The sequence below is a fragment of the Xiphophorus maculatus genome, chromosome 22 (assembly GCF_002775205.1).
Source record: "Xiphophorus maculatus strain JP 163 A chromosome 22, X_maculatus-5.0-male, whole genome shotgun sequence".
Taxonomy (NCBI): Eukaryota; Metazoa; Chordata; class Actinopteri; order Cyprinodontiformes; family Poeciliidae; genus Xiphophorus; species Xiphophorus maculatus.
In genome coordinates, this window is record NC_036464.1 from 12,677,010 (window position 1) to 12,695,580 (window position 18,571).

At 36.6% G+C, this 18,571-nt stretch overlaps 2 protein-coding genes across 3 annotated transcripts; both read left to right on the forward strand.

The window, feature by feature from the left end:
* Nucleotides 1-504: 504 nt before the first annotated feature.
* On the forward strand, nucleotides 505-11,264 carry LOC102226088 (inhibitor of nuclear factor kappa-B kinase subunit alpha-like). 2 transcript variants are annotated; one of them, XM_023326924.1, is made up of 22 exons: nucleotides 505-775; nucleotides 2,139-2,261; nucleotides 2,354-2,448; nucleotides 2,563-2,680; nucleotides 2,762-2,831; nucleotides 2,924-3,012; nucleotides 3,127-3,216; nucleotides 3,302-3,426; nucleotides 4,475-4,582; nucleotides 4,690-4,825; nucleotides 4,922-5,122; nucleotides 6,455-6,557; nucleotides 7,661-7,784; nucleotides 7,858-8,009; nucleotides 8,100-8,161; nucleotides 8,253-8,362; nucleotides 8,578-8,627; nucleotides 9,309-9,417; nucleotides 9,530-9,677; nucleotides 9,783-9,835; nucleotides 10,399-10,498; nucleotides 10,911-11,264. In XM_023326924.1, exons 2-22 carry the CDS (start codon nucleotides 2,157-2,159, stop codon nucleotides 10,962-10,964), a joined length of 2,202 nt encoding a protein of 733 aa, XP_023182692.1. In that variant the 5' UTR covers nucleotides 505-775; nucleotides 2,139-2,156; the 3' UTR covers nucleotides 10,965-11,264. The 2 variants fall into 2 exon arrangements, with proteins under 2 accessions (XP_023182692.1, XP_005811961.1); XM_005811904.2 differs by having other exon boundaries at nucleotides 505-762.
* Nucleotides 11,265-12,438: 1,174 nt separating this feature from the next.
* On the forward strand, nucleotides 12,439-18,238 carry LOC102226339 (erlin-1). The gene is made up of 12 exons (XM_023327854.1): nucleotides 12,439-12,533; nucleotides 13,360-13,488; nucleotides 13,976-14,057; nucleotides 14,333-14,379; nucleotides 14,489-14,550; nucleotides 14,647-14,772; nucleotides 14,889-14,962; nucleotides 15,137-15,195; nucleotides 15,334-15,425; nucleotides 15,509-15,598; nucleotides 15,675-15,754; nucleotides 17,025-18,238. The coding sequence occupies exons 2-12, from the start codon at nucleotides 13,376-13,378 to the stop codon at nucleotides 17,202-17,204; spliced, it is 1,005 nt and encodes a 334-aa protein (XP_023183622.1). The 5' UTR covers nucleotides 12,439-12,533; nucleotides 13,360-13,375; the 3' UTR covers nucleotides 17,205-18,238.
* Nucleotides 18,239-18,571: the final 333 nt, after the last annotated feature.

Sequence of the window (18,571 nt, forward strand, 5' to 3'; positions counted from 1 at the left end):
AAATATTAAAATAAAATTTTAATATCTAAGTAGATGTTAATGGTCAGTACTCGAGTAATTGCCTTTTTACCAAATACTTTTACACTGATACCTGATTAATTTCTCGGATGGCCACTTTTTAAGTGAATAAAAAGTAGAGATTTGGGGTTTGTAATGACCCAAAACGTGTAATTTGGCGTCACCTAGTGGCGGTGCCAGACTTCTTCGTCTTTGTAATTGCTAGGGAATTTCCTAACTTTTGTAGTAACAAAAAGTTTGTTCAAAAGTAGTAACTTTCTGTTACTACTTTTGAACTTTTATGGAACATAAATTATTCCATAAACTCTTTATGGAACTGCTTATGGAGTTTATGTACTCTTTGTTATGCGGTTCTTAATTGAATGTGGGACAAAAGAGAATAAGAAATCTCAACAGTTAAAACAAAAACACGCGTGTCAAATGGATCACCACCGAAAATGTCACGCTTTTCAGAAACACGAAACACGCATGCGCAGAGCTCCACTCCTTACTTTCACTTTATCGCTGACGCTGGAGTCTCACTCTGTAAATTCTCCCCAAAAACAACAACAAACTATATAGGTAAACCTTTTAAAGTCATGGTAATCTGGTGAAGTCATCATTTGGCCGGGGCACCGTCTTCTTACACAGACACTAAAATGAACAGAACCCGTAAACAACATGGTTAGCTAACTGAAGAGACGATGTTCTGACAGAAACAACAAACTGTTTTTGGCGACTGGCGACTCTGCACTCAAAGGAAAGGTGAGTTTAAAAGGTTTGTAGCGCCATGGTTACCTTTAAAATGTCTATTGTTTAATATGATGAAGGCGTTTTAAGGTTTTTAAACTTTAGCGATACTGATATTGAGTGCTACAATAACAGCTGACCAAAATAGCTTTTTAGCCCCAGTAACACCAAGTCTGAGGTGGCATCCTTTTGTGGACGTAAAATCTTTATAATGTTGTTATTTACATGTGAAATATGGAGTAGCAGTCCTTGTACAAATGTTTTTTTGTTGTTGTTGTTTTGACAAGTAATACATACTGTCAGATAACCTCTTTAAGATTATACGAGTGAAGCCATAAATTTGTTTCATAACTCAATAAATCACAACAAATTAAACGTCATTGAAAAGTGAATTTATTTCAATAGTTTGACAGGATAAGGGAAACTCACATTTCTTAGTTTATTTACACACAGACTGTCGGTTTAAATTATTATGGCTTACAGCTGTTTCTCAGAAAATGTGAATATTTTCCACAAAAAAAAAAAAACATTTTTTAAACTGAAATGCTGGCCTTTTGCAACATATGTCCACATACAGTAAATACAATATGTGGTTGCTGTTCCTTTTGCATAAAACACTTCATCAATGGGGTGTGGCATGAAGAAGACACACTTGAACAGGTTATTTTTAAAGGCATCTTCCACCATATCTGCATTGTTGGGTCTGACGTTCTTCATCACAGTATTGCATACATTTTCTATAGGATTTTGATAGTGCAAATTTGCTTTCCTATAGAGCATAGAGATACCATGATAATTAAAGCAGGTATTGGCACTTACGCCAGCTTTACCAAGTTCTGCTGGAAAATGAAATCAGCATCCATAAACATCTGGATGGGTTTTGCTTCTCAATGCTCGTACAGCTGCTAATATCCCTATTGCTTGTGCACTTTTTCCCTCCATTCAACTTTCCATCCATATGCTTGGACACAGCCATTTATTGACAGCCAGCTTCTATAGGAATTACACCATAAAATAGCCAAAGTAAGAAGAAGTTTATAAAAACAACAGTGGTTGACTTCAACATATTGGCATTTTATAGAATTAAAAATAATAAAAAGGAGAATACGTGTAAACACATTGCAGACTGAGAATATAAATAACTCAGTTAGGCTTGAATACCAAGAAATAAAAAAATATATACGTTAGTTTTAGACATCATAATGTGAAGAGACAGGTTGTTACAACGTTTAGGCGCAGCTACAACAAATCTGATCACCTGATCTCCATGAACATTTGGGAGTGTATAGAGTTATGGATGATTTAACTTACTTAAACACTGAATCAGCTTCACACTATAGTCCCACACTGTCAGGACTTGCAATACCTTATCTGGTTTTTAATGTTTACAGTTGAATTATTTGCACACCATGGAGCGTCCTGCCCTGAAAAAGAGTCCGACTTGCATCAATTGGACAAATAAAGAAAGACTCGGGACGGGAGGCTTTGGGCATGTCTACCTGTACCAACACAATGTAAGTTTTAAACAATCCATCTGTTGTCCCGAAGAGAAGAAAGTCCGGGCTGATCCTTCTCAAATTTTACTCCTCATCTATTCTGGGAGCAGGAGACGGGAGAGAAGATTGCTGTGAAACTTTGCCGCCTGGACCTGAATGTGAAGAATAAAGAACGCTGGAGCAGGGAGATTCAAATCATGAGGAAGTAAGGGTTTTATTGTATGATTGTGTTGATCATATAGTGTGTTAATAATTTACACCCCACATCTCAAACTTAAAACAAACAAACAACATATTTGTTGCAATTTTTGTTTTACAGGCTGAACCATGTGAATATTGTTCAGGCCAGAGAAGTTCCAGAAGATGTGACCTCCATCGCTCTCAATGACCTACCTCTGCTTGCCATGGAGTACTGTGCCAAAGGAGATCTACGCAAGGTACCAAAGAATTGTTTTATAAAGAACTTAAATAAGTGTTTTTAAACTTTGGAGCTTAACAGATCAAATGATTTTATTTAGGTGCTGAATAAGCCAGAAAACTGTTGTGGACTGAAGGAGAGTGAAGTCCTGTCACTTCTGAGTGACATTGGTAAAGTTTTCATCTGCCTTCAGTTTGATTAAAAGCTCACTTTAATTACATATTGATAATATATGTAAACTGACTTTATTTTGTGAAAACAGGCTCTGGTATCCAGTATCTCCATGAAAATAAGATTATTCACAGAGACCTAAAACCAGAGAACATTGTTCTGCAAGAGATTGGTGGAAAGGTCTGCAATTTCTATTGTCTTACATGCATTTTGCCATTGTAGTGTGTAACACTGAACAAATGTTACTCCTTTGTTTAGTGTTTAACTTTGTAAATGTGGGTTTCTGCTCTGCAGCTTGTCCATAAAATCATAGACCTGGGATATGCGAAAGATCTGGATCAAGGAAGTCTTTGTACATCCTTTGTTGGAACTCTTCAGTATCTGGTAAGTAAGTGTTGCATTAGTGACTGATGTCTACTCAGATAATAGTCCAAAATTTTAAGCTTAACCTCTTGTGTTTGTGTGGCAGGCTCCAGAGTTGTTTGAGAGTAAGCCATACACTGTGACGGTGGATTACTGGAGCTTTGGGACGGTTATTTTTGAATGCATTTGCGGTTTTAGACCCTTCCTGCACAACATGCAGCCAGTACAGTGGTAAGTCAATAATACATAATCGTTATTTACTCAGGATCTTCAGAATATTCCAGGTTAGGTAGAATTGTTCATTTCCAGCAACTCATCAATTTTGATAAAAACGTAATGATGTCCACCGAATTATCCTGTGTAACCAACCAAACGTCATCGCTGTCAAAGCTGGCTGTTCATAAATGATTGGAAAGTTGAGTGGAATATTCTCCAAGCTGTTTAGACTCTGCTGAGAAACACGACAAAACTTCAGGCAGTGACACTTGTCATCTGTAACAAAGTTAAACTACCTGTACAACCTGTTTATGGTCCAGGTGTTTCCTCATGCTGTCTCCAGTGTCAACCAGTGACACTGTCTCCAACCAAATGCACGTTTCACAATGATGTTTTTATTGGAGAACCAAACGGTTTGTGGCATCAAATAACATGCAAATAAGAGGGTAGAAAATTTCCAAACGTCTTTCTTGACATGAATGAAATAATTCAGCAGGAACATCGCAGTACTCAAGAGTTGATTAACTAAGAAACCCAAATAATATTAAATGTACTTCTCTTACTCTGAACAGATAAATAAATCATTTCTAGTAAGAGGTGAGACATGATGCATGAAAACCATAAAATATGGCCAGACAGGACTGCAGTCTTCCGTCTCAGGATTGTGGCACACCCTGCCAGAAGATAACCAAAAGAATTGAAGTAGCGGATGTGGCCGCTTGTCCACATTTGGCCCTGAGGCCAGAGTTTGATTCTTCCAGTTCCTTGATCCACTTGCTGGAATGCTCTGCAGTCATTTAAAGAAAATACATGTTGAGCTTTATTTTTGATACGTACATGAGCTTGTCAAATAGGCTTGCTAAAAGTTTAGTAATGGTGACCAAGCCGTCTGGGAGCTGAGCCGACTTTAAGAGCTTGTAACAAATTGAAGCTTTCAGAAAGAGGATAAAGTGATTGAAGATAAGGGAGCTTGCACGGCATATGAGTCATAGAAAGGTTCCTTTTGAACATTTTGAGGGATTTAGGATCTTTTTTTGATTTGCATATTTTCTTTGTTTTGTAGGATAAACAAAGTCAAGAACAAAGGTCTTAAAGACATTATGGCGGTAGAGGACATGAATGGAGAAATTCGGTTCTCAGCACATCTGTCATATCCCAACAACCTCAGCAAGTAAAGACAGAAATACAATTTTTTCTGATCTACCAGTGTAGATTACCTCATTGTGAGAAACTAGTGTCCCAAATATGAGTGTGTGTATGTTTTGCCTGTGTTACCAGGCCGCTACTGGAGCCAATTGAGTGTCTCCTTCAGATGCTCCTACTCTGGGATCCTGCTTTCCGTGGCGGAGGTCTGGATCCAAAAACAAACAAGCCACGATGTTTCACCTTACTGGACAAAATTCTCAACATGAAGGTTGAAAACATTAATAGTATTTTTGCCTGAAAGCTTTTATCCAAACTACAGCCAAGCAAATCTCTAACTATTAACATTCTGCCTGTGTTGTTTCAGGTTATGCACGTCTTGGACATGACGTCAGCCCAGCTGCACTCGATGGTTTTGGGTGTTGAGGAGAGTTTTCTCTGCCTGCAGCGTCGTCTGGAGGCTCAGACTCAGGCACACATCTCTCCTGAGAGTCAGGAGCTGCTGCTGGAGACAGGAAACTCCCTTGACCCACGGTGGGCGCCCATGCAGTGTCTGCCAGACGGTTTGGTATGTGACACAAATAAGTCAGACATATAGTTGCTTATGCTGCTGTGGCAAACAGTGTCCACTCTCTTTAGGCACATGTTTGTTGTTAAAATTGTCCTGTTCTTCGTCTTTGATTTTCAGCAGTGAATTTATCTTTGTTTTTGTGGAACTTTGTGTTTCTGAAAATGAACAAAATGTGTGATTAGTTTGCAACAACAAACAAAGCAGTGGATATGAAGTAAGCATGGAAATCGTGGTGTAACGTACCCACATGTACCAAATAAACGCAGTGTTGTTTTATACCTGAACATATGCAGATTGTTTGCTACTAACTTTAAAAAGTGATGTTGTGAAAAATACTAGGTCTGGATGAAAAGCTCTGCCAGGCAGAGACAACACTTGAGTTTTATACCAAGGATAAGAAATTCAAAACAAGGGGAGAGACAGTCTGGTTCTGATGCAGCTGTAGAAAACAACTTCCAACCTAGTACATATAACCCAAATAGTTATTTTGGTGAGAGTTCACAAGCATTTCATATAACATGATCAGCAGATGTTAACTTGTAGTAATTTTCCACCACAGTGACATCAAATAATACCAGACAGGACTGTTCCTAAACTACTATTGTTTGAGAACATTGAGGTTTCTCTTTCGAATTCTTGAAAATATCTTTTAACAGTAATAAGTTGTGTAGCTTGTTCTGCACTTAACTGAATGACTCACCTGAAGAAATGTCAACCTGAATGTTAGCATTCCTGGTATCAGCTAGAGTCCAAATCCAGCTGACTCCAGCATTGAACCAGTCCAAAATGCTACACAGCATATCAGATTCAATCATGACCAGTCTCTCTGACCATAGGAAAGTTTCCAACAGCTGCCCTTTCATGGAGCATTCAACTATATCTTGTACACTAGATTGTCTTAATATCCAAACAACTCCAAGGAGATTTTATTCTCAAATGTCCACACAGTCTAATTACAAAATTCCATCCATTTGCCCCTCCTTCTATTTCTCCCTTCCCTGTTAATTCTATCATATCCACTTTTTATTTGTCTATCTTGGTTGAATCAAACTAAAGTAAATACCAAACTGATTTTGTTGTTGTTGTTGTTCGTTTAGTTTTTTTGTGTGCCATTACAACCCTGATGGAAACTATAGACTACAATTTGTTTTCCTTCTGACTATCTGGCAAGTGTAATTCTTTTATAAATAAATTACCTCCACATTATGTGGGCAATGTACTTTTAAATTCTATTACTTTTTCATAAACTAAGAATAGACTTGCACCTAATGTCAGGGTCTTTATTTTGTTTTTTCTTTTTAAAAAAATATTATTTCTTGGCACTTTTAGCGCGGCTGGGACGCCTCCATAGTGTTCCTGTTTGATAAGAGCCTTACCAAGTACTCAGGACCCCTGACTGCCAGACCCCTGCCAGACAGTGTTAACTTTATCGGTAAGACATTTTACTCAACAAGATTTTTTTTTACTTCTGGAAAATTTTGACAGTTAATTTTAGAAATAGTTTATATTTCATTGTGTAAAATCTGCAAGATTTTGACCTTTTATACTGTTCAGACATCACATGAATGCATGTTCTGACTGATTTAGATGACGGTAGTCAAGCCTCCCTAGTCACACATTATTATAATCTGACCTGAATTGTCAGGTCCATGTTTCCTGCTTTACTTGCAAATAAACACACAGTCACTCCATACAGTGGAGCAGCAACAACAAAATTGCATTTGCATTTCAGTTTTTCCACACCAGTAAAACATCAGACTGCTGCCAGCTGCTCTACACAAGTTTATTGTTCACTGAGATATATAATTTGGTTAAAATACAAGAAAGTTTAATGGGAATGAAAACCTTGATGACATATAACTTTGGATTATTGCGCTCTTAAAGAAACTGAAATCATTGTAGTTCAAAGAATTGTATATCTTGTATCATTTTTATCTTTTCCTATTGATTTACTTCTTTCTTCAGTTGTAGGCAGTTACCTTTGACCAATATTTGTACTTCTCATGGCGTTGTGACATTTTTATTATGATGTTTTTTATGTCTACTATAATCTAGAGTTAAAAAGAGTAAGGTAGTTTTATTTCTCTGATATGGCCAATAAAAACACAAACAATTCCCGGACCTTATATACTTTTGTTGGCAAGCAGCTCATCACCTGTCCCTCCTAATTCTTCTCCAACAAGTCATGCTGCGATTTTGTAGAGTTTTTTCAATGACAAAATTCAAAGAACAAGATGAGCAATGTGTCATTTAGAAAATGCAAATATTTCTTGGAAATCCCTTCTGACTTGAAAGTGGGAAGCATTTTATCTGATTTAATGTCAGTCGGTCAGATAAAATGTTTGGAGTGCTTTCACACTTTGGTTTAGTTCTTGATGGATTCAATTGAATTACCCAGGATGGTAGTACCATGTTTGAATCGGATCTATGAATACTGCTCTGGTTCCTTTTATTCATTTGTAATACATTCTTTAAATGCTACGTTCATAATAATTAGGTGTCATTTATTTTTTATGCCTCCTGTTTTATGCTCAGTCAGGGAAACAAAGACACAGCTGCCCCTGTCTCCTCTTAGAAAGGTGTGGGGGGAAGCCCTCAGCTACATATGTGGTCTTAAGGAGGACTACCTGCGGCTGTACCAGGGGCAGAGAGCTGCAATGTAAGTGCCTCAAAACGCCCTAAACACACTAACTCATTCAAACTTGCTTACTGTATTATTTATATGTCTGCAGGTTAAGTCTGCTGCGTTACAACTCAACCTTGACGCAGTACAAGCACCGCCTCTTCTCCTACTCACAGCAGCTCCACGCTAAGTTAGCCATCTTTAAGACCAGCATCCAGCAGGATCTCGAGCAATACACCAAACAGAGCAACAGCGGCATCTGTCAGTAGTGATTCATTTCTTCCTGTGATACGCATAGCTGTTTTTCTGAAAACTCAAGTGAACTTCCTGCTTCTATGTGTTTATGTGAAGCCTCGGAGAAGATGCAGCGGGCATGGCAAGAAAATGAACAGAAAGCTGATGGGTTTACACAGGTATGGAATCTGTAAACATCATGGTGGCATAACACAACACAATGCTCTGATGAAAAAAAAAATCAGTGCTTAGGGATATTTTGTGCTGTAGGTTGCAAACGTGTCGGGTCTTGATGAAGAGATATTAGCGCTACACTCTGAAATCGTGGAGCTACAGCGGAGTCCGTTTGCCAGGAGACAAGGAGATGTGATGGAGAAGTTGTCAGTAGCTTTTTTTTTTAGTTATTTTTTACAAGTGTCCATATACAGTAGTTATGAGATAGTTTCTTCTCTGTCAATTGACTTTAATTGTTTAATCCAGTTATTATGCCTAATAAAAACTTTAAAAAGCTATAAAAAATTTTGACAAATGTCAACCCTGACACAAACAAATGAGCACACTGTGCTCATTTGTTTACCATTTGTCTCTTTTCCAGTGAAGAAAAGGCTGTCGAACTCTACAAGCAACTGAAAACTAAATGCAAAAGTTAGTACAAAAGTTACAGATTCAAAACGTCAAATTTCAGCTACCTGGAATTGAAAATAATGGAATAGAATTTAATAGAAAAATGCTTTATCATGATATATTTATTAGACAGAATTCTACATAGCAGTTATTTCAGTTTAGTTTCAACATTATGTTTTATGGATTATTAAAAACCAAAATTACGTTAAGACCAATGAAAAGAGAACTTTTAATACAAAACTGTCAACTTACTTAAAGTGTGTTTATGTATATGAAATATGTATTCTATACTTGATAAGAGCTCTTTTTAATTCAGCTTTTGGGTTAAAGAAGGCAGTTGGACTGTGATACACTGAGGTGTTATCCCAACTTTTTTTTGCCGCAGTTTTTCGTTCCACTCAACTTTCTATTAATGTGTAAACTTTCTTGTGGATGGTGTCCATTACTTGCTGATGGATAGTGATTTTCCCTGTGATTGTGTTAGCAATAACATGGCAATGACATAAGAGCTTTTAATCTTTTCCCCATTGGTTTTATGTAATTTTGGTTTTTAATTATCTTTAAGTGATTACCATCGAATTTACACTTTAAATTTACACTCTGAAACAAAATAAATAAAAAATCAACTGTGTGTAATTCCTTTTTATAATGTATCTGATTTTTTGAACTGAATTACTAAAATAACTAACATGTTTCCTGCAGGTAACGACCCTCCACATGGCTACAGTGATAGCTCAGACATGGTGCGGACAATACTCCAAACGGTTCAGAATCAGGACAGAGCTTTAAAAGACCTCTACACTCATCTAAGGTAATTTACTCAAGTGTTTTATTTAGGTACACAAACAGATTAGTAAATCTCAGTGCAGCTGAATTGACATTTTATTGCGTTTCTGTCTTTTTGGGGCTGTTTGTTTTTGCAGTGCGATCCTGATGTGTAAGCAGCGCATCGTGGATTTGTTCCCTAAACTAGAAAAGGCCGTTGTGAACATCAAAGCTGCAGAAACTGAAGTGATGCAAATGCAAACAAAGAGACAGAAAGAGTTCTGGTTCCTTCTCAAAATTGCTTGTGTAAGTATGTCATAAGAGCTCAATAAATATTGCTAAAGCTCTGCAACATGAAATCTAGTCGTCATGTAGCTTTGTACCTTACGAAGTGCGTGGTTTTGTCTGCAGGCTCAGAGCAACTCTCAGCTGTCGTCACTTAAACAAAAACAGCCAAGTGACGGGTAAGATCTATTAAATGCTCATGTTATTGTACTGCTATTAATATTATTTCTTTTCTTATTTTTTTACATTTGTGTGAATTTACATGCTTCCCTTCGTCTTTCACTTTGCTATTGGTGCTTCTGAATTTCCACAGTGAGGGACAATAAAGGATATTTCTATTTCTATACTGTACAAAGACAAATAGCCAGAGGTCCCTCCCTCTATTCATGCTATTCAACCTTGTGAAATGTTACAGGAAGAGAATAAGTGCTGCTCTAGTAGCTAAAGTCTTTTCACAGTTTTCCTTTTTGTATAAATGTATTTAATTGTTTGATTTTTAAAATGTATTAGTAATAATATGATACCATAGTAAATTATTAGTTTAATAAGTGTGGAGTGTTGCATCCTGTGAAAAAACTAAATCTTTAATGTGCTGTTGTGTGTTTTTTTTTGTTTGCTTGTTTTTGCTTTCCTTCTTTCACAATTATCAGTATAACCACACAGCAGGGGATCTGGTCTTATAATTATTATATTGTTGAAAAAAAGAGAGTGTCCTGCATATTTAGTCTCTTGTGTTTTTCAGTGAAACGGTTCAACAACTTCTGGATGAAAATCAGCGTTATCTGAATCATCTTACATCCCTGATGCAAGATGCCACCCAAGAATTGAAGCAAAGTGTTATGGTCAGTACGAAGTAGCTAATCATTATGCTAACTGATGCGTAGAAGTAGTGCAGGTAGGGAAGTGGGTCGATTAAGTAAGTTAGGCACACAACTCCTAATTTCTGTCTGAGTTCATTTTTCACTCAAAAAAAAAGGATGTCTGAGCCTAGATTTTTTTAAAATAGCTGTAGGGGATTGAACAGATTTGTTTTCTTTTTGAACACTTTTACTTCTCACTGCAAGAAGACACCTTTCTAATTCAACGCAGTAAAAATGATCAACCTTTTATATGTATATTTCAGTAAAACTTAAATTTGAAGTTAGTTTTTTTTTAAGTAATGAAAATGCAGATGTCTGACTCTGCAAACCAGTGTTAACATAAGTGAAAGGTTGTTGGTAAGTGCTGTTTTAATAGTTTTTTCTTTCTCCACAGGATCAGGACTGGAGCTGGGTTGAGTTTGGAGCAAACAAAGTTGATTCTCAGTAGCTCTAAAAGCTTTCAAAGCATGTATGCTTTGAAAAGTGTCTTTCCTGGGGTTAAACTATCTGACATTTTTCTGTTTTGAGTTGTGTAATAACCATGAATCCTATAAGACAATAATATATAAAACATCCTGACAAAGTAAGCTATGCATGTTTTAGGTTCAGATATTACAGAATGTTAACAAATGTTTTCAGCTAGAACGTATTTATTTTTTCCAAAATTAATTTTAGTTAGACACTGTTTTCGATAAAACTGTGCACGGTGAAATGTGAAGAGAGTTTTATAAATGTTGAAAACATGCAATAATTCACCTCTGTTTTCTTTATTGCTTATCTCTCTTTTTAACTATATATGCAAACCAATTAAAGGCTGCTGGCAATATTTTCAGAAAGTTATTCATATACTAAAAGGAGATGAAAAAAATTCAAAATGCTAGGTTAAAAGAATGAGTATAATGTAAGAGACATAAACATCTCACGAGAAATCATGTGAAATACCTTTCTGAGCTGTAAAGGGTTGAGATTGCAGAACGAATGTGAGGTGCAGCAAAAATTCATACACTACAATAGAATGGGAATATTCTTTATTGTCCCACAGTGGGGAAATCCAGGTTTCCCTACTGCAGCAGACTAAGGTAAACGGGAGCATTCATATTCACAAAGACAAACAATATAAAATCAAGAGTAAGAGACTATACAGTGTGGACAAATGTACAATATAAGAAAAATAATACTGCAATTATTAAAAACAACGTAGTCTGATTAAAAGAAATATGCAAATGAGTAGAGTAATTTAAAGAATGAACCATGTACAAAAAGTATATAGGGTACCCAGCTGATTATTATGCATATTTTTTTTAAGTGCTACATGTTAGTTTATTCAAATAGTAGTTTTGAATCAGGCAGAAATTAAAGGCAGGAAAAGATTATCCTCATTAATCCTTTAAATTGTCACTAACGATTCCTGTTTTTTATCAAACTGAAAAAAGTGCATTGAACAATATGTGCTATTGAATGATTTGTTTATAGCCCAAATGGTGGCAGTTCTTAGCTTCGATGCAATTAAAGAAAAGGCAGGGGGGAAGGAAGATTTTTACTTTTTGACTTGCTGATTAGCATTCAAAGCCAAGCGAAAGAAAATTGGCTGGTTCTGATAACTATATATCTTCAATGCATCATCAATGATTACTCTTATCTCCACTGAAAAACAAAAAGGAGAACATTTCCGAGGATGAAAACAATAACACTCTTTCAGGAGTTAAAAGGTTAACTATTAACGTTTAGATTTACCCAATCTCAAAAAATATTCTCATCATAGAAAAACAAACTTCAACCTGCATACTTACGCTTTCACTTTAAGCATCAAGTGTTGTACAGAAGAAAGATCCGCTCAGGAGCCGAAAGACCCGGTTCTTTAAGGTGAGCTGCGCCCAAAGATCCGGATCTCAGAAAGGATTCGGAAGTCCCAGCCCAGCCCAGCAGCGCTGACAGAAAGCTGCGGGAGGAGGAGGCGGTGTGAGGGGGATGGGTCGCTGAAAGATAAAACCAGAGGTGGAGACGGTTCGATATTGTGGTAAATTTATGTCAATAGCCTGTCGTTTACTTTATCGCTTACATGATTATGTTTATGCTTCAGCAATGTAGAAGGTGAGGTAGTTTGTTAGCTTTCTGCTAAAGTTACCGTTAAGCTCAATATGCTGACAGTTGCTGACTTCCGAAGAGATAATGAGAGCTAGCTAGCTAAGTCTGCCTACCAGGCTAGCCTGATCAAACTAATGCTCAGTCAGCGTCTCCTGTCTGCTGTGGTGACTACTCTGACTAATGCATGGCTGTAGTAAAAATGTGCTATCCTGTTATTTCAAATTATATTGAACAATTTCAGTATTATACTCATTCTGCAAGCTAATCATTTCTTGTTAGCGTTAGCCTAGCCTTACTTGAACTCACCTGATTTAGCGATAGGATACATTATACTTGCTGGGTGAACAATTGTGCAGTGGGGATTTCCAAATTGCAAATGAAGGATATTGTAGGCCCGTTTTTACGTCTGTTTAAATTAAAACTGTGGGCTTCATCTACAAATAACATCTATGTTTTTGTCTTTCTCTTTATCATCAATGTCTCATGGCTCAAATATTTCTTCTGCAGCTTTTTGTTGCCTTGTGTATTGAACAGGTTGGACAGGACAATGTGTTACTTACAGGTCATAAGCTGCATCAAAACCTTTCAAAATCAGACTTTTGGTATTACTTTCAGCAATAGTTGACCAAGAAATGGGAAGTGGCTGGAAGCTTGTCTGCAGACAGTTTCTGTGTATCTGAACGCATCTGTTATTTATGGTTTGATTGTTAAGTGATACACAAACGGTTAACTGTTTATGCTTCTTTCTTTTCCTGAAGGTGACAGCAAGTGAGGATGACGATGCCGCATGTAGGGGCAGTATTTTCAGCAATGGCAGGGATGATGGCCATCCTTTTGCACTCCTCTATTCACAAGATAGAGGAAGGACACCTTGCTGTTTACTACAGGTATTGTTGTGTGTAAATAATATGGCTTTATTTGACACCTTAAAATGTTAAAGTATATAATATCACAAGACTTTGCATTTTTCTTTCTACAAGATCAGTCAGAATAAATAAGTTGTCATATTTAAAAGGGAAAAAGCTCTGATTTGCTGTTAAGTTAGATTGTTAAATCAGCAATTGTGTGTAACTATAAAAATACTACTTTTTCAGTCATTTACAATCATTTGTTTTTCGAGAATATGAGATGTCACTGTGTGTGTGGGGGGGGGGGGATAACAGTTCGTACACAACTGTTGATCTGGATTTAACTGTTATTTCAGAACTGATTAATTAGTGTTAACATCTTCTGCTAGTGATTGGTGCCATTCACCAATATCTGTGTCTGTTCCCTGTTGATCTTTACTGTAATTAAGAGATTTCCTGATGATTGCAAGTCATGTCCACGTATGTGGTCAATTCTGACCAAAGCATTTGTTTATATTTGTTTCAGAGGTGGCGCATTGCTGACCTCTCCCAATGGCCCAGGATATCACATTATGCTGCCTTTCATCACCACATACAGATCAGTGCAGGTAATTTCTGCTTTTTTATTTTTAGTAGAGGGGTTGAAAAGGTCTTGCGTCCTTCAGTGATGATTATGATTTACATTGTCATCACAGAGCCACAAGATAAAAAATGTAATTTCTGACAAATTATAATTCCAAGAACATTAATCATGCAGTTTACATATTTGACAACATTATGTTGTTGTTTTTGTTAACATGTTTCAACACTAGTGTTACTTTACAATAATTTGGGCTTTAAATAAGATATTATAAAAATGTGTATTATTGGGTCTCTGTTTCAGACTACGCTTCAGACCGATGAGATCAAGAATGTGCCTTGTGGAACAAGGTACGCCCACACTTAATGATGCAATATCTTTTTGGAAACAAACCCACATCCAGAAAATTATTTTATTAAAATGTATATATATATTTTTCTGTTCTCTTTCTCTACACAGTGGCGGCGTGATGATTTATTTTGACAGGATAGAAGTGGTTAACATGTTGGTCCCTACAGCAGGTAAAACATGTTAAAAAAGTTTTTAACATGGACATTCACTTGACTATCCTTAGTCTGCATAGTTTTTGCTTTAACGGTGTGAATCTGTGTTTTCAGTGGTGGATATTGTTAGGAACTACACAGCCGATTATGACAAAACTCTAATTTTTAACAAGATTCACCATGAACTGAACCAGTTCTGCAGCGTGCACACTCTGCAGGAGGTCTACATTGAGTTGTTTGGTAAGAAATTGGCTTTGATTTAATGTAGTTTTTAGTTGTTGTTGTTTTTTTCTTCCTAACTCCTTCATGTGGTATTGATTGCATGTTGACACAATTTGCCTTTTTGTGTCTCACAGATATTATAGATGAGAATCTGAAGACTGCATTACAGAAAGATCTTAATGCGATGGCACCTGGACTAACAATTCAGGTATTTAAAACAAAAAACTCTTTACTTGAATTGTGATTTCTTCATTTCTCTACTTCATGAAACAAAGTTGGTAAATGATTAATCATTGAACTTTGACTATACTATAAAAATAACCAATTTTCTATCAGAGCATATTGTTTTTCTTTCCTCTTTACGTTCACTTGTTGGTTAAAGGCAGTCCGTGTTACCAAGCCAAAGATCCCAGAATCTATCAGGAGAAACTTTGAACTCATGTGAGTTTATAATAATTTAGTGCACATTTTCTAGTAAATACTGTTATTTATTTTTAACTCATCCTCTCAGATGAATGATGGCAAAACACTTTCCAAAACTTTTTTTTTCTTTTGTTTTTGTTTTGTGTGCATGTACAGGGAGGCTGAAAAGACCCGCCTGTTAATAACAGCACAGACTCAGAAAGTGGTAGAAAAAGAAGCAGAGACCGAAAGGAAGAAAGCCATTATTGGTAAATCTGTTGTTTTACTGTAGATGAATCTGCTAATGTCTTGTTGCAGAGTTACCTGTTTTCTTCCCTGTTTTACCCAACAGAGGCTCAAAAGGTTGCTCAAGTAGCAGAGATCCAGTACAAGCAGAAAGTCATGGAGAAAGAGACGGAGAAGAAGATTTCTGAAATAGAAGGTTAGCATCGCGTGATGAGATCTTCAGAAGTTTCTGTGACGTCTGCGATGGTTTTAAAACAGTTTCTCTGTTTTAGACGCTGCTTTCCTGGCAAGGGAGAAGGCGAAGGCTGATGCAGAATACTACACTGCTGCCAAATCTGCAGAAGCAAACAGGGTAAGAAGATGAACAGTGGGATCCCAATGGAGTACAATATCATTGAATAGCTCATTTTTGTTTCTAATAAAACTAAAAAAAAAGGAAAACTATGGATAATATAGATTCAGTGAAATATTTCTTATGGTTATTTCTTGTTTTGATGAGTATGGGTTGCAACTAATGAAATCCCAAAATTCAGTTTCTCAGAATTAAATCTAATAAAACAGATTTGTTTTTCTTCAGTGACTGTGAAAACTTCACATCGGGCCTCATGTAACTTGGATTCTGTTCCTCTTCGCTCCTCATCTAAATTCTGGGACCTTGATTTCTAAATAAAGTACAAAATTTACTTGAATTTCAGTTTAGATGCTTGTGACGTTGTCTTGGGTTCTGGAATGCAGAAGTGTGATGGCGTTAGTTCATTTCCTCATGTCTGTGTGATAACACTTGAGGTAACGTCTCCAGCTCCCGCCCACACCTTGGGAGCCTCCCTCAAACTCTTTGATTCAATTCAGTTAATTTTTGTGTAAATAAACTTTACAAAAACTGATTCAATCATGCATATATTCCAATTGATGGGCTTTGCTTCACAATCATCTTAAGACTGATTATCCCTGATGCTTCTCCACTTTTTTCTACTTTTTCCTTCCACTCAACTCTCCAGTCACATGCCTGCATACAGTCAGGGTTAGGCCTTAACATTCCTGTTAAAAAATAATACCAATAATAATTTTTTATTGATCTCAAGTACTTTTCTACTGAGACTGAATTTTGCATTTTTATTAGTTGTGAGCCATAACCATAAAAAATAATACATGCTTTAAATATATCATTATGTGTGAAGAAAATGTATCTTTTCTATTTCTTTTTATCAAATTAAGTTTAATTTTTAATTAAATAAATTAATGAAAGACTTATTTGACTTGTCAATAAGCACAAAGCTGCTGTGCGGACAGGATTCAGTTTATACCATCTGACTGACAGAATATTTAAAGACTGAATATTATATTTGATAAATGAGGCCAGATGGCAATTTATAGAATAAACCCTTCACATCCTCCTCCTACCTTTTTTATCCTCTAGAAATGTAACGTTTTGATTACCCATAAATTTATCCTCCTCAGCTGAGTCAGATCCTGAACCTGTTATTAACTCCTCCCACCCTCTCAAGTTGTTCCAACACCTGTATTGGGTTTATTTTCAGCCATGTCGTGCTAAGAGACACGCTAGTATTTTCATGAGATGATATGCATTAATAATAAGCTGTTTTTCTTCTAAATCTTTGCAGCTGAAATTGACACCGGAATACCTGGAGCTCATGAAGTACCAGGCCATAGCGGCCAACAGTAAGATCTACTTTGGCCAGGACATTCCTAACATGTTTGTGGAGGGGACGAACGGCGCCACTAAACCCGTGCCCTCGCCTATTTTACACAACGCTGAACCAGAACTGCCTAAAGCCAAGTAAAAGTCCCAGTGAGTCCACAGCTGAGCCTCTGCACAGGGCAGGACGACCTGATGCAAAGCGGTCTTGTCACTGAACATGTGTTGCTTTGCCGCTAGTTTGGTGAACAGCACACTTCAGTCTTAAATCTACATGGCAAAGAGACAGAAAGCGAAAAGTAAAAGTTTGGGATACAGTGTGAGTCTTACTAGGAAAGAGAACGATGCCGTCTTTATGTCTGGGAAGGTGACAGAAAGTACTTACACCTGCTTTTTTTTTTCCTATTTTAATTTTTTTTTTTTTTTTTTTAATCAGTGCAGCGTTTAACTTTGCTTTTGGAGCCATTTTCATTACATATGTGCAGCAGCTGTGATTTGTGATCGCCATGAGTTACTGGTTTTCCAACCTCTGGTTTAGCTACATTGAAACTTAACTGGTGACACTAATTAAGTAGATGGAGACGGTTTCTAAGTAATTAAAATCATCTGTGCCATTTGTTTTCTTTTAACAAGTTAGTGGTTGGCTGTGCTCTCTTAATCCACGCCTGAGAACCAATTGATTAACGCCTCATGTCCCATGCTGCTCATGGTGAAGTTTTGACACTTAGTCTGGTTGAATGCAGATGTTTCAACATTAAAGATACAATAAAAATAATCCCAGCTGTTAATCTTCCTTTGACTCAGAGATCTTGAAGCTTTGTGGAGGAGAGTAGTGGATAGATCAGATTGTTGGCTGTTTGCTTTATTTTTATGGATGATTTTTTTTGTAATCTGTTGGTTTGCTGACTTTCTGTGACACTTACTGTGAAGGAAAAGGGACATAACTCATATTTTTTGTCTTATGAAACTAAATTAAGATGCTTAACAGGGAGTAAATCAGTAGAGGTGTGGGAATTTGTTTTGTCAGGATGTCGGCATGCTTGTTTGGTTTTGATTAACAGGGCTATGCATGTTTTATTTTCTTTTGTTGTTTTTTTAATTCAGATAAATAGAACCCATGATTTTCTCCTTATACAGCTTGTTCAGATATAATTAAATGTAAATTCTCAGGACGTTTTATTTTATTCTAATCATTGTTTGATTTATTATTGAGCAACGCTTTGCTTTTACGTAATAAAAGAGAAAGTAAAACAAAAAATTGTATTCAAGCCTAAACTGAACGACTGATGGTGAATGTTTGATTGCACCTAACACCTTTTTGTATGCAGTCAACTCACAGTAGCTGTCTATATTGTGAGGATAAGGTTTTGTTGAGGTTGAATTAATTGCGTAAATCTTCCAATTTTGTCATTGTTTACTTTCTCTGCTCTTAAAACTTGACTGGAAACTTCTGATAATTTGCTGATGATTGTAATGTTGATGGGTTTTCAGGGTCTAATGGCAACACACAGC

What these genes read in the sequence shown, in the direction of transcription:
- LOC102226339 (XM_023327854.1), top strand. Translation starts at nt 13,376, where the DNA reads ATGACGATGCCGCATGTAGGGGCAGTATTTTCAGCAATGGCAGGGATG. An exon ending in CACCTGGACTAACAATTCAG is followed by an intron (nt 14,963 to 15,136) that starts GTATTTAAAACA and finishes TGTTGGTTAAAG; the next exon opens with GCAGTCCGTGTTACCAAGCC. An exon ending in GAAGATTTCTGAAATAGAAG is followed by an intron (nt 15,599 to 15,674) that starts GTTAGCATCGCG and finishes TCTCTGTTTTAG; the next exon opens with ACGCTGCTTTCCTGGCAAGG.
- LOC102226088 (XM_023326924.1), top strand. Translation starts at nt 2,157, where the DNA reads ATGGAGCGTCCTGCCCTGAAAAAGAGTCCGACTTGCATCAATTGGACA. An exon ending in AGTGTCTGCCAGACGGTTTG is followed by an intron (nt 5,123 to 6,454) that starts GTATGTGACACA and finishes TGGCACTTTTAG; the next exon opens with CGCGGCTGGGACGCCTCCAT. An exon ending in GGAGATGTGATGGAGAAGTT is followed by an intron (nt 8,363 to 8,577) that starts GTCAGTAGCTTT and finishes TCTCTTTTCCAG; the next exon opens with TGAAGAAAAGGCTGTCGAAC.